Raw genomic sequence first — 13,685 nt, forward strand, 5'->3', positions numbered from 1 at the left:
ATCCATAAAGCTATTGGAAGGGAAACCTCCCCTCCCCCACAGACAAAATGCAATTACACACCTTGGTGCAGTCGGATTCAAGCTGCCACCTTCCGCAGGTTTGGAGAGAGAGAGAGAGCGAGAGAGAGAGAGACAGGGAGGGAGGGAGAGAGAGAGAGAGAGAGAGAGAGAGGTCTTTTTGAGTCAACTCAATCTCACGGAGGTCTCAAAAGCCGACAATAAGAAGGAACACAGCAGCGCTGCAGGCTTCAGAGGCAAAAGGGGAAGAAAGTCGTAATCACAAATGTAAGGAAAGGAATGAAGTGAAACATGTTCCACCCACAGAAAAACAAGCTTTATTCCCAGCTCCCTCTGCAATGCCTCACTTAAATATAAAGTGAATTATTTAGAAAATCTCAAGCTCTGATCTTCAAGGTGAAATAAATAAATGAGACAAGCGCCGGCTGAATCCCATCAAACCAAACTCGCTACGAACGTTTAGGACAAAAACAGGAACGTGATCTCCGCCGGAGTGCCTCCGGAAAGTTTTCAAAGCAGGGACAATGACAATCTAGGATGCCATACCAAAACTAAACACCATAGAAGAATGTCAGGAATTTAATTACACAGTTTTCATAATGAGGCTATTTGGAAAAATACTGGAAGCTGTTACTGTTTTATATAAAGGTCTTTGTCACAGGAAGGACAAAAACATGAGATAAATAAATCAAACAAATCACTGAAGATTTCACTGAAATTCTTCGTGGAGTCAATATTACTAATAAACATACCAAGATTTATTGTAACAAGAGCATCATTCTTGGACTCTACTCACGATGTGATGGCCTGAGAATAATCAGGACTCAAAGAGTCGAAGATGGATACGAAGTCGTTTTTGCAGTCGTCTTCAATGTCAAAAGTGGGGAAGCTGACAGAGATGGCGCTCCCCTCAGAGGTCCGAATTTGCCACTGACACCGAGACTTGGAGGGGTAGCCGTTGGGGTACCCCGGGGAGGTAAACGTTTTATTCGTGTAGTCAGCTTTCAGACGAAAGAAACAATCATCTGAGAACAAGAATAACTGGTTTTATTCTGACAGTCTAAACGTTTGAAATACCTGTATTAAAAGAAAAAAACTGCTTTACATTTAAAGGTGCAATATGTAGGGATGAAGTAGAAATGACATCCTGTGGTCAATTTTAGTTACTGCAATCACTTTCTCACTCCTGTTCCGTGAGTTTCGTGGCTGTTGCCAGGATCAGCACCAGAAGATTCTAGATAACAAGCAAAGACGAGTCATACACAGTAGGTTGATAAGTAGATGAGTACAATGTCATATCTGGTGTTAGCACTCGTGTGTTTTACGGTAGGGAGCACTTACTACACTTATTACTGTAATATGCCTCTAGAGCCCTTGTCAGACTGACATTCTGGAATATGTGTGGACAATTCGGTCCGGTTTTTAACCAGAACTGTGTTCTCAGACGCGCCACTTTTGTACCTGAACTTGTCCTTTCGGCTGCCTTCCCACAGCAGGGAAAAGTTCCAGATGTCTGAGGGGGAGGGGGTGGGAAGGCTGTACCTGTATATTGCGTAAACATGGTGCGGCGGGCGTACATGCGTCATTTACCCAAACAAAGCTATTCAGTCAAACATGGCCGACGAAGAGATAGAATTCTTCTCACTGATCGGACTTATGTTAAGCATAATTCTGCGCACACGAAGACGCATACGAGACCTGGATGATGAAGCTCAATGGTTAAAGGAATAACTGAAGCGGTGTGAAGCGCTCCGTCGCGCGTCTAGGAGACGGTACCGTGGGAGGCGAGCTGCCATGGTTCGCCGCATGCTACAGGAGCGAGCTATCTAGGTGTGCACAGCGTCCCCCGGTCCCCCCCTCCCTGTCCGGAACTTGACCTCACCAGTCTGAAGCAGCCACCCTGTCCGTGACAAGTCCGGTCCTGTTACCAGGGGCTTCGTCCGGTTTAATTATGGAAAAGGTTATCCGGATGTTTGTATTCAGACACAAAGGTCTTAAGGACAGAGTCCCGAACATTTCCGTTTTTCATGGCCTGTCTGAAGGGGGCTTAGCATAGATGAAGCGTGGTTGTTCGTTGTCTTGCCATTAGCTTGCTGTTGGAGCTCTGAATTACTTATTTAACAAAGTAAAACTCCACGTTTGACTTATTCATTTCACATAGATTTCACTGAAATATCAAGTTGGTAATTTAAAATGTAGCTTGAGACATTTTAGTGCAGACTACTTGCTTCTAATTCGCCATTAGCATTGTTAGCTCAACGTTAGCCTTCTATAACCAATATTGGAGTAACGAAAGTATGATGTGGCTTCTTAAGGTCGGAATATACTTGCTGTTTAGCCTTGCGTTGGAGCAGGCTGCACCTTTGTTCACGTACTTGCTGCTACTACATACTTGTAGTACTGGAGTGCTCCTCTAGGGGCGCACTAGAGAACTCAGGCCGGATAGAGAGCTGGGTTTGTGGGTGCAACTAAAACAAACATGGGGTCAATAAAAGAGCTCAGTAACAGTAATTTCAAGATCACGACAGAAAAAAGACAGCAGTGCTATCGTGGATGGTACAAAACGGCTCTAAACCAGAGAGGGAGTCACTATGATGAGTGTCTAAAATCTGACAACCCCCCAGCGGCTGAGAATAAAATATGTCACAGTATAATCTTCCTTCCAACATGAGGCATTTGACTGTTTTGACATTCTTTCACTGTAAAACTCTTACTTCATTCCTACATATTGCACCTTTTGTGTCCAGATTCTTTAAACGACATTAATTATTTACAAACCTTTATTACAATGACATTATTCTGTAATTTAAAAACCAACCAATTATAAAAATGAAATGTTATTTAAAATACATAGTAGACTGGTTGCATAAGAGCTCACATCCTAATAGTCGAGGTGAAGCATTATTCAGTTCTAAACCACGACCTTATTGTGAAGTCAGGCACCATAACATACCTCAACTTTATTACATTTACTGGATCCTCTTTGCAGAAGTGCTTCAGATCCAATAGATTGAAACTCTTTTGCACATCCTTTTACCAACACCCCACAAGACTTCTATGCAACTCAGGTGTGAGCTCTGATTGGACCAAATTTAAGCCTTTCATTTTCTTCAGGTTAGGGTTCTTTGGTTCATTCTTTGCTCGATTTGGATGTATGATTGGGGTTTTCTAATACTGAGAAAAGAAAACCTCTATCTTCAGTGTTGAATACCGGAAAATGTTTGACCAAAATTAATGGAGACCCCAGTTCCCAAGTCACCCTTCCAGTAGAGGGCAGATCAGTGTACGCCAGGAAAGTTCAACTACTTCAGCTAAACGCACTTTCATGATAAAGCTACAATGGCAAATCTGCAAAACACGCTAGCTAAAAACCCTTTTTCACGTCTCTTAACAACGATCTAAGACACATAGTAAAGCTAATAATAATAATAATACCGTAAATCCTCTAATACAGGCCGGTATTCAATTAAAGGCCGGGTCGCCAATTCTGGCCGGTGTCTGAGTCAGCGGAGGCAAATAATGGCCGGTCTCTTATTGTGGCCGGATGGCATGTGGTAACAAGCAAGTACGAGCGTCCCAGCGGCAGGGTTTTAGTCCCCAAATCAACCAGCAGGAGGCAGTAGAAGTTCACGCAGACCTTTTTTAGGCCTTTTCTTCAAGCTTTGTAACGCTAGACACGATCCTCTATCACGCTCCTACCACACAGAGTCACGGTGTCAGTTAACCATGCTAATTCAACCCGCTCCACAGAACACACATCACCTTCCCTGTGGCTTACATAACACTCACACAACACGCAAATCAGCACATAGGAACTAGCAGAACGATAGGAAACACATATAACACAATACCCAGAATTCACCTGGCTTACAACCCCAGCCAGGTCATTACACTATCAAGTTCAAAGAGAACGTGCTGATTATGCTGCAGAACACTCTGGAGAGCAGCAGTAGGGGGTGTATGAACTACAGCAATCCCTCCGCGGTAGATGCGTTCCAGACCTGGCCGCGATAGGTGAAAATCTGCGAAGTAGGGACTCCCAGCATGCCCCTCGCGGGGATTCCCTTCACGTCGCACCTACGTCACAAACCGCGGCTATAAACGGAAGTCGCCTTTCCAGCTCACCACTCAGTCATCGTTTCTTCAGATTCACGAACAGAGTTTCCAACCTACCGATCAATCCAACGAACTATCAGCTCATAGTAAGTTATCTTACTTACTTCTGGAAAGCCCGGCATTTCCATGTCACTTCGTTGACGCTCGAACGCTCGGGGGTTTCCTAGAGCACCGACGCTATCACTTCCGCGTCTGTGAAACCACGCTCCCTATTGAATTATCGTATGATCACATTCTATTTTTGGGGGTAAAACTCAAGTGCCAGACCGTAGGTACTGACACGCGATCGTTCATGTCGGTTAATTTCCTTTAATGTTTTCTGTCTTATTTGCGCCTGATGTGTATCGCTGCTGTGGAGCGGGACGCATCAACTTGTCCTCCGACGCACAGATCACAGCAGGGAGCGCTCAGCTGTTTTCGCGGTCGGTAGAGCTGCCTCCTGAGCACAGCCACAGTAACAATCAGGTGTCGCCACCTCAAAAACTAATTTAACACGCGATCGTTCATGTCAGTTCATTTCCTTTAATGTTTTCTGTCTTTTATTTGCGCCTGATGTGTTTCGCTGCATGCTGTGGAGCGGGACGCTGCGCGCATCACCTTGTCCTCCGACGCACTGATCACTGATACAGCCGCCAAACAGCAAGCGCTCCGCTGTTTTTGCGGTCGGTAGATCTTTTAGAACTGCAGTTCAAAGGTAACTCATGAGGTGAATATATATGAACCCAGGTAGCAGTTTCTCTTTAGGATTGAGAGGAGATGCAGGAAGATAATAAACAGACAGGACAGAAAAATAGTCAAATAAAAACAAGTTAGTTTTTGTACCTGCTGTTGCAACAAACAGACACCATTGAAGGTCATCAGAAGTGAGGAACAGAAAATGAAATAATTATTTTAATGTTTAGAGCAGCAGGAACTCCGAGAGGCTGCAGGCGCATCAGTGAGCGCTGCGCAGGGGGAGGGGGGAGATGGCTGAAGCAGGAACTACCGTTGTTAAAAGAAATGTGTTTAACTTTGAAAATGTGGGCGCACTTTTAATTGTCAAAAACTCCAGCGAACCATTAGTTCATTTTGCTCAAATAGAAATAGAGGCCTGCCTCTAATACTGGCCCCCCTTCCAATAAAGGCCTGGAGCTTGATGAGCTTGAGTCAAATACAGGCCCGGGCCTGTATTAGAGGATTTACGGTAATAATAAAGTGGTGTCTAAAAAACCTCAGCCAATAACACGGCTTGGACCAAAACCACCTATCAGATCATCCTGTGGTCGGTCTCATCAAGCCATCGCCTAAATGATAAATGACCCGCACTTGTAAAGCGCCTCTCAGAATAAGGACTCCAAGGCGCTTTACACTACAGTGTATCATTCATCCGTTCACACACACATTCATACACTGATGGTGATGAGCTACGATGTAGCCACAGCTGCCCTGAGGCGCACTGACAGAGGCGAGGCTGCCGAGCACAGGCGCTACCGGTCCCTCCGACCACCACCAGCAGGCAAGGTGGGTTAAGTGTCTTGCCCAAGGACACAACAGCAGAATTCTCTGTTCGGAGCCGCGATCGAACCTGCAACCTTCCGATTACTGGACAACCCGCTCAACCTGTTGAGCTACTGCTGTCCCTAACTTATGCTTCTCCGTCTGCGCGGGACGGAGACACGCAACGCTCTCCAGCAGGCTCGCAAGGACGTTCGGAGTCGTGCCCACTTCTCTAAACATCTGTCCAACAAGACAGAGAACCCAAGCTTCTGATTGGTCAGGACGCCGCTTTGTCAACAGCACCGCCATTGTGCTCCCAAGAAAATCAAAAGAGCCGAAGATATCTAAAGACAGACACAGAGCAGCTTGAATGTGAGCCTTTCATTCACCCGTGACTGGACGAGTAAAAAGCTACGCAGCAAGCGTTTTACTTGTGGATGGTAATGGCAGTAAACGTGGGTTTAGAGGTGCTGAGCGCATGAAGACGTGGAGAAGAAGGGGAGGCAAATTTGTCTGCATCTGTTAAAGTAAAAAACACTATTAAATGCACCATCATGGACCGGATACATGACAGGATACCACAGAACAGCGCTACGCCCTCTGTGGTCTAGGCGGGGAATTGCTTTGCAACACTCCCCAGGAGACAGAGAAGTCCAAGAGGAAAACATCTCTGTCAGTGCGTGCGTCTCCCTCGTGGAGCAGACGGAGAAGCATAAATCAGGCTTTACACCTTTACCAAGGTCCTCCAGGCATTACGCGCTTGTGCATTTTACAGCAGAACACCGCTGTTGTGAGACGTTCTCTGCTCTATAACATCAGAGCAGGAGAAACAAAAGAAAACAGCATTTGAAATAGCAGAAAACAAATGTTTGGACCTACAAACAGACTGGTGTTTTGTGCTCTCTCGTTTCCTGTGGCAACGCGGGTTCTGGGATCACACAAATGTTGCTAGCTTGCTTTGCAGATTTGCTGTTGCAGCTTTAATCAGTCACTTTACTCAAAGGCAGGCGAGTCAACGAGACTGAAGGCTGTAATTCACCTGTCACCATTTCAAATTCAAGGTTCAAATCTTGTATCTTTTATTTGAGACTTTATGGATCTAATTCAAGTCCAGTTTCACATTTCTGGGGTTCAAGTTTCTGCTTCAATTTCCCATCTCTGTTGTGACTGAATCATCAAGTGTTCCTAATAAAGTGTCTAAGGGAGTTAACACTGCAGCCAGCTTACTAAACCTTTTTAATATCTTCCCTGTGACAGATTTCTTGGATTTTCCAGTTGGACCGTAGAGGACGCATGTGATGTTAAAGGAGTAAAAGGTTTAGACGGGACTTATTTAGTACATCACAACAACTAGACTTCAACTGGGGTCACGTTCTATCCACTGTAAAATACTGCAGCCACTACAAGGCAATGTAATTGTATCACAACACTGTAAATAAAAAGATGGTATCAAATTCAAGTGTCAGGAAAAACGACCGACTTCTCCAGCACTGATTCAAAGATCACAATCTGACAGGAGCAGCACCTGCATGCTACAGGGCAGGCCAGTCATCTGTTCCCGACTGGCAGGAGGGCTAACAGCTAGCCAGCTGGAAAAGTACAGCAGCGAGTGATTGAAACGAGACGGATTGCACTCACCAACTTGAGGTTTCCTGACCATGCGGGCATCTGTGACTGGAGGAAGAGACACAGGGTGGGGTGACAAGAAAAACAGGAGGGATGGTAAGAAGGGGTCACCAGAGTTGGGAAGGCTGGTAGAATTTGATGTCTGAAATATTTGGGTTGCACATTTTCTGTTCCATTTCCCTGCGGTTAAGAGAACTGGTGATGGTGTGTAGCTCTTTCTGCTCCAGCTCACCTTGCCCTACAGCGGCAACTCGTACGTCTCTGTCTAACAATCTGGGACAGCAACATCAAATCATACGCACAGAAATCATTTTAAAAAGAAGACAACAAAAAAACACTGAAGCACACGGCCGCCCAGCACTAGGCTGATGGCCAGCATGTCGACAAATGCAACGTGAATGCTGAGAAGACAAAAGGAAGAAAAATGGCTGTCTCAAGGCAGGGCCAGGGCCCAGCTAATATCATTAGAGGATCCAAACAGCATAAAATGTGCAATCTCAGATGCAGCACAAGCCGAGAGGTCTGGCTTCAGTTATCATCTTATCAGCACAATGCAGAGCAAGCTGCTACAACGCGGATACGAGGCCATGCTGATGGGACGTGACAACAATCCTATTTTCGTCTATATTCACAAAACGCTAACGGTCCTGATGGTGGAATGAGATCATCTGGAGCCAGCATTAAAGAAACATTTCATTTGCCCACACCTGCTCCAGATGACACTTACCTGAAGCAGTAATTTTACGGATCTGGATATTAGCACTCCTGGTTTTCTGCTCCTTAATGCCTGCATCCAGAGCATCCAACACCCGCTCCTCGGAGAACTCCGGCACCATCTCCAGGTCGCTAACTGGAATATCGAACTGGGACCAGTAATAGGCCATCACACCTTCACTGATGTATTCAAGATAACAGAAAGATAAAGTGAAGCAAATGCACAGAAAAAAATGTCAGCTAGTTAAAAATGTTTAAAATTCAGAAGAAGAAAAAGAGAGGTGTAACTTAGAAATCAAATAAAGAAATGAAATGTTGCAAAAATCGAGATGTGATGTTTAGATTGTAGCACAGGAAAATTTATCTGTTGTGATTCACCATTACAGATCAATAAATCACTCCCTAAATCCGTCAGAAACCTCCGTAAGCATTAAGTGAACCTTCACTAGTTACACAACCTTAATATCGCAGACACACCTGAAGGCAGTCACCACGGACTGAGTGTAAAAGCGAACGAGGAGCGGATCGGTTTTGTAGTATTGCTCCAGCTGTGAAAACACAACACACCAAAAGGAGAATTCAGAAACCATTTAAATATTTCATCATTTATCTGTTGCAAATATCTCTTCGAATGGCATCAGTTTGGTGAGAATAGATCATTTCTGACCAGACTCGTATGCTAACAGCTGATCACAGCAGAACAAGACAAAAAAATGATGTTGCCTTAATGCTCTGATGTTAAGAATGTTTGTCATTTTTATAAAACTACAGTATAAACGTTTAACTGTTGTAAAGTTTGCATTCTGCAGTTTGTTTTTATAATGCATTCTGGGATTATTTGCAGGAGGAATCCAGCCTGGCAAGCCACCCTAAATATGTGAGTCTATAATCTGGACACGGCCCACTGACGGCTCTGAGTCATGGGGCGGGCTGTCTTTCGAGCATGTCTCCACATGCTACTGGATAACAAACAAGGTGACATGCTCATCGCTTTAGATGTCAGTCAGTGGGGCAGTCCGCCATGCGTCGTCAAAAAAGGTGCAAATACTTTTTTCTAACTGAGCACCTTTATCTGCTCGACTCAAAGAAAAGCCCAAGTCAAATCAGTCCAAAGTTGATGCCAAAGTCGTTTCAAATGAGCTGTCGCCATCTTTGTTTTTTCACTCCATCACAGTAACATCCGCACCACCTCCACAGCGCTGTGATTGGACCGCTATAGAGCTGGCGCCATCTTAATTTCGCTCAGTTGCACTAACATCCCGCCCACCTGACAGATCAAGCACTGCGATTGGTCTGCTACGGATGTCAGCGAACGGGCAGTCTGCCGTACATCATCGAAGAAGACGGCCCGGTACCAGATGACTGGGGCTGAGGAGGTTCCAGTGGAGACTGCATAGACCACCACGCCATGGCATCATGCGGTTTAGCCATTAGCACCATTCACAACCATTCTCCATTTCTCCAAACGTAAGTTGTTCAAACCTTCTACAGAAACATGCTTCATAATATCTGAACTATCCTTTTAATGAACATGCAGAATATTTTTGGTCATCTTTCTAACAACTTAGATGTCATTTCCTGCATTCTGGTGCATTTGAACAGGTTGTTAAATAATAATTAGGCCTACATGTTTTTTTTAATTAACTGATGTAGGTGAGCTTTAAAAACCATTATCAGTTAAATAACATCAACATCAATAAGCAAGATGGAATTAAATGGCTGGCTGAGTTTATTTAGTTTGAACCCAAGGGTCTCATCTCTGATGAGTTGGAGCAGGAACTAAAGTCGGTTTACTGCAGAACATATTGAAGATTTTTTTTTTAAATTGTAAACTTAAAAAAAAAACACAACTTTTTAGGATGCTGATTCTATTCTTGCTGATAATAATGTAATGAGCAGGAGTGTGTGTGGTGAACTGGGATTTAATGAAAGCCTACCTATCTGATGGATCTCCTCGACTAACCAGCCAACAAACCTTTCCTCTAACCTGTCCATTTTGACTTTGCTCATCTCCTCATGTCCCTTGCATCTCCAGGGAGAAGCAGACATGGAAAACAAGAAAACCACCAGAACCATTTTTAAGTTTGTTTAACAGCAACTTATCGTCCTGAAGCAAATCTAAACTTTAACAACAGCTTCTACAGGGTGGCACAATGTTGTTTTTGTTTCTCTGGTCCTCTCTCCTCCGTGTCCCTAACAAGAGTCAGACTGGATCCTCACAGCCGCCGTCACTCAGTCTACTCCCGCCTGAACCAGAGTTTTTAAACACGTCTTAAATCAACAAGGAGAAATAACGGGTCCTGTGTCTTGAGGTGCATTCTCGGTCCATCCCTCTCTCCCTCTGCTGTCTGAGCGCGACCAGTTAATTCGTTAGCCCAAATCCAACTCAACCCACCTGTTTCAGGTTAGATCTCCAGCACTCAGCCCGGCAACGCCACATACAGGTGGACTAACATTTCCTACTCTATAATGGGGAGGGGGTCCCAATGTAGTTGCAAGGCGGGTGCCACAAAGGAGACTTCAAGCACTTCTGTTCCTTTCCAGATGTCTGTGCGGATCGCACCATTTGGTTCCAGCACGGTTTTTTCAGCGGTGAAGGAGAAGTCTGAACGGTGGATTAACTGCAGCATTTCACAGTGTGGTTGATCGTCAAGCCGGTTAATCGCTGCAACCCTAGTTGCAACAATGCCTCTTGGCAAGACATCGTTGGAAAGCGTGGTTGGTCACCTTTACAGTGAGGTACGTCTTCTACTCTTTGAGATTTTCTATTTCATGTTCTATGTGCAAATCTTGCACATCAGAAAGCTTTCTAACAATTATCATCTACCCACAACATCTCATCTTTAATTCCCGCTCGACCGCCTCATTAGGATGTTTCAGTGTGTTTGAGTGTTTGAGTGGGGGGCTTTTTGTTATCAAAATGCTACTAAGTGCTGCTGCTAACATCTCCAGTTCCAGTGTTTTTGAAGAAATTACTCAGTGATGCACAAAGTTTTGTTTCTTTTCCTTTTCTCCTTCTTCCACCCACTCAAATGTGCTTAAAGCAGGATGTGTGTACTGGGAGGAACATTTAGAAAGCACTCGTGAACATTTACAGCTACACGAAGAGAACCAAGTGTTCTTTATTACTGGAAAAATGCATGCAACAAAAAATATACACGTTTGGGGGGTTTATACTCACTTGTGCCTGTAATATCTCTGCAGAGTCTTGAAACGTCTGACTGTTGGTGTCCTCGAGTGCTGGGTCATACGGAAAATTCAACAGCTTCATGTGTCCACTGAACACCTGGACAGCTGGTCTCTGTGACCTACTGAGGGTGGCATTTTGGGCAGGATCTTTAACTTGGATGTGAGTGAGTGAGTGAGTGTGAGAGTGAGAGTGAGAGAGAGAGAGAGAGAGAAGTTGACCGATCAACAACATGCAAAATCACAAAGACCCTGACACAATCTCACACAGCAGAAAGTTTAGCTCTCAGTCACTTGAATCAAGACTGCGCTTACTTCAGATGCCTTTTTATCGCGTGTGTGTGTGTGTGTGTGTGTGTGTGTGTGTGTGTGTGTGTGTGTGTGTGTGTGTGCTTGTAGGTGTGTGCGTGTGTGTGTATGTGTGTGTGTGTGTGTGTGCTTGTAGGTGTGTGCGTGTGTGTGTATGTGTGTGTGTGTGCTTGTAGGTGTGTGCGTGTGTGTGTAGGTGTGTGTGTGTGTGTATGTGCGTGTTTGTGCAGGTGCGTGTGTGTGTGTGTGTGTGTGTGTGTGTGTAGGTGTGTGTAGGTGTGTGTGTGTGTGTGTGTGTGTGTAGGTGTGTAGGTGTGTAGGTGTGTAGGTGTGTGTGCGTGTATGTGCGTGTTTGTGCAGGTGTGTGTGTGTGTGTGTGTAGGTGTGTGTGTGTGTAGGTGTGTGCGTGTGTGTGTGTAGGTGTGTGTGTGTGTAGGTGTGTGTGTGTGTGTGTGTGTAGGTGTGTGCGTGTGTGTGTGTAGGTGTGTGCGTGTGTGTGTGTGTAGGTGTGTGTGCGTGTGTGTGTGCGTGTGTGTGTGCGTGTGTGTGCGTGTAGGTGTGTGCGTGTATGTGGGTGTTTGTGCAGGTGCGTGTGTGTGTGTGTGTATGTGGGTGTTTGTGCAGGTGCGTGTGTGTGTGTGTGTAGGTGTGTGCGTGTATGTGGGTGTTTGTGCAGGTGCGTGTGTGTGTGTGTGTGTGTGCGTGTAGGTGTGTGCGTGTATGTGGGTGTTTGTGCAGGTGCGTGTGTGTGTGTGTGTATGTGGGTGTTTGTGCAGGTGCGTGTGTGTAGGTGTGTGTGTGTGTGTGTGTGTGTAGGTGTGTGTGTGTGTAGGTGTGTGTGTGTGTAGGTGCGTGCGTGCGTGCGTGCGTGTGTGTGTGTGTGTGACATTTTCTCCTTTGCATTAGTAAGAGCAGATTGTTAGAGCTGTCAAACGCACAAACACTTAATGGGAAATTAAAGTCAAACATGCCACTCTTACATTCGACTAACAAAGAGCCCTGCCTTCACAGCACCAGTGAAACGATCCACTTTACACTTCATGGTTTTATTTCCGTTTTGTTCCAGCACCAATGCAAATGCTTACATTTCTCATTTAAATGTGCAGTTTTTATGCCCACAGAAAACTCTAAAAATGCTGGACTTCAAGCAACCCCTCCAGATGAGCAAAGGTGCCAACACTCACAGAGAAAAAACCAGATGAGGACGGCTGCAACTGCTGCGAGGACGAGAAGAGCCACAAGAACACCAATTATGGTGTTGTTTTTTCTCCCCTTAGCCGGGACACTTCCACCACTGGATGGTAAGAATTGGACGCTCTCGTGTTGACCATTACGAACCTGATGCAGAAGAAAATAACAGCAGGTAAACAACTATCCAATGCTGTGGGCTCAGAATGAAGTGAACTAAATACTGAAGCAGTTTTATATGTAAAACTGGGTGGGTGCTGTGCAATGACCCTCAGAGAGATGAACAAATCTAAAGACACTATATTCACAACTATTATTATTATTATTATTATTAATAATAATAATAATGGTAGGGATGCTCAGATCCTTGATTTTCAGGAAATCGGTGGAAAACAATCAGATTTAACCATATAAAACGACAAACGTTTTTAAATTCACCCTGAGAAGGAGATTTTCTAACAAAACTTTACTAACTTTATTTTCTCTCTTAAGTGTTTTTCTCCCCAGAAGAAGCTACAATGGTGTTCTGCTGAGCTGTGGTGGCCTCATGGAGGGGGCCATCGTCTAGCACACTGCTGCTAACCACTTAAACATTCTCCCTCTCCTGATAATAACTTTTTACTTTCCTTGACGTTGAATGTGCTACTACTAGTTTATCCGTTTAATTAATTATAGCTTCACCAAGATAAAGAAAATAAAGTTTTTCTCTTACTAAATGGAATTTGAGACCGTTGGTGGCACCGGTGGGGGTGGGGGTGGGGGGGTGGGGTGGGGGGTGGGGGGGGGGCGCTATAGCTACCCCTGGTTTAGTCATTGCCCCCCCATAGCACACCCAAGTAAATGTTAGATTTTTTTTACAATTTAATTTTTATTTAACTTGTGGATGTGATCAAATTTAACATGCAAAACAAACATAATCAGTAAATTATCATAGAGATAGTAAAAACTTAAACCAAAACAGGAAATTGATGTTAACCTTTGACCTCATTTTCCACCTGAGAACGAGTCCATGAGAACAATTGATCAAACTATGGAGCCAAATGCAAGATGGC

At 44.6% G+C, this 13,685-nt stretch overlaps 1 protein-coding gene across 2 annotated transcripts in view; it reads right to left on the reverse strand.

The window, feature by feature from the left end:
- Window positions 1–13,685, reverse strand: part of st14 (ST14 transmembrane serine protease matriptase) — a 57,970-nt gene that overhangs the window by 24,697 nt on the left and 19,588 nt on the right. The window contains exons 2-7 of one of the 2 annotated variants that reach the window (XM_015948977.3): window positions 12,630–12,783; window positions 11,132–11,286; window positions 8,428–8,498; window positions 7,964–8,130; window positions 7,249–7,284; window positions 815–1,043 (exon numbers count right to left, since the gene is read on the reverse strand). In XM_015948977.3, coding sequence (XP_015804463.1) covers window positions 815–1,043; window positions 7,249–7,284; window positions 7,964–8,130; window positions 8,428–8,498; window positions 11,132–11,286; window positions 12,630–12,783 — 812 coding nt within the window. Of the gene's footprint in view, window positions 1–814; window positions 1,044–7,248; window positions 7,285–7,963; window positions 8,131–8,427; window positions 8,499–11,131; window positions 11,293–12,629; window positions 12,784–13,685 lie in introns of both variants that reach the window. The other variant, XM_015948976.3, reaches the window with a different exon arrangement.

Source organism: Nothobranchius furzeri, chromosome 5 (genome assembly GCF_043380555.1).
Source record: "Nothobranchius furzeri strain GRZ-AD chromosome 5, NfurGRZ-RIMD1, whole genome shotgun sequence".
Taxonomy (NCBI): domain Eukaryota; kingdom Metazoa; phylum Chordata; class Actinopteri; order Cyprinodontiformes; family Nothobranchiidae; genus Nothobranchius; species Nothobranchius furzeri.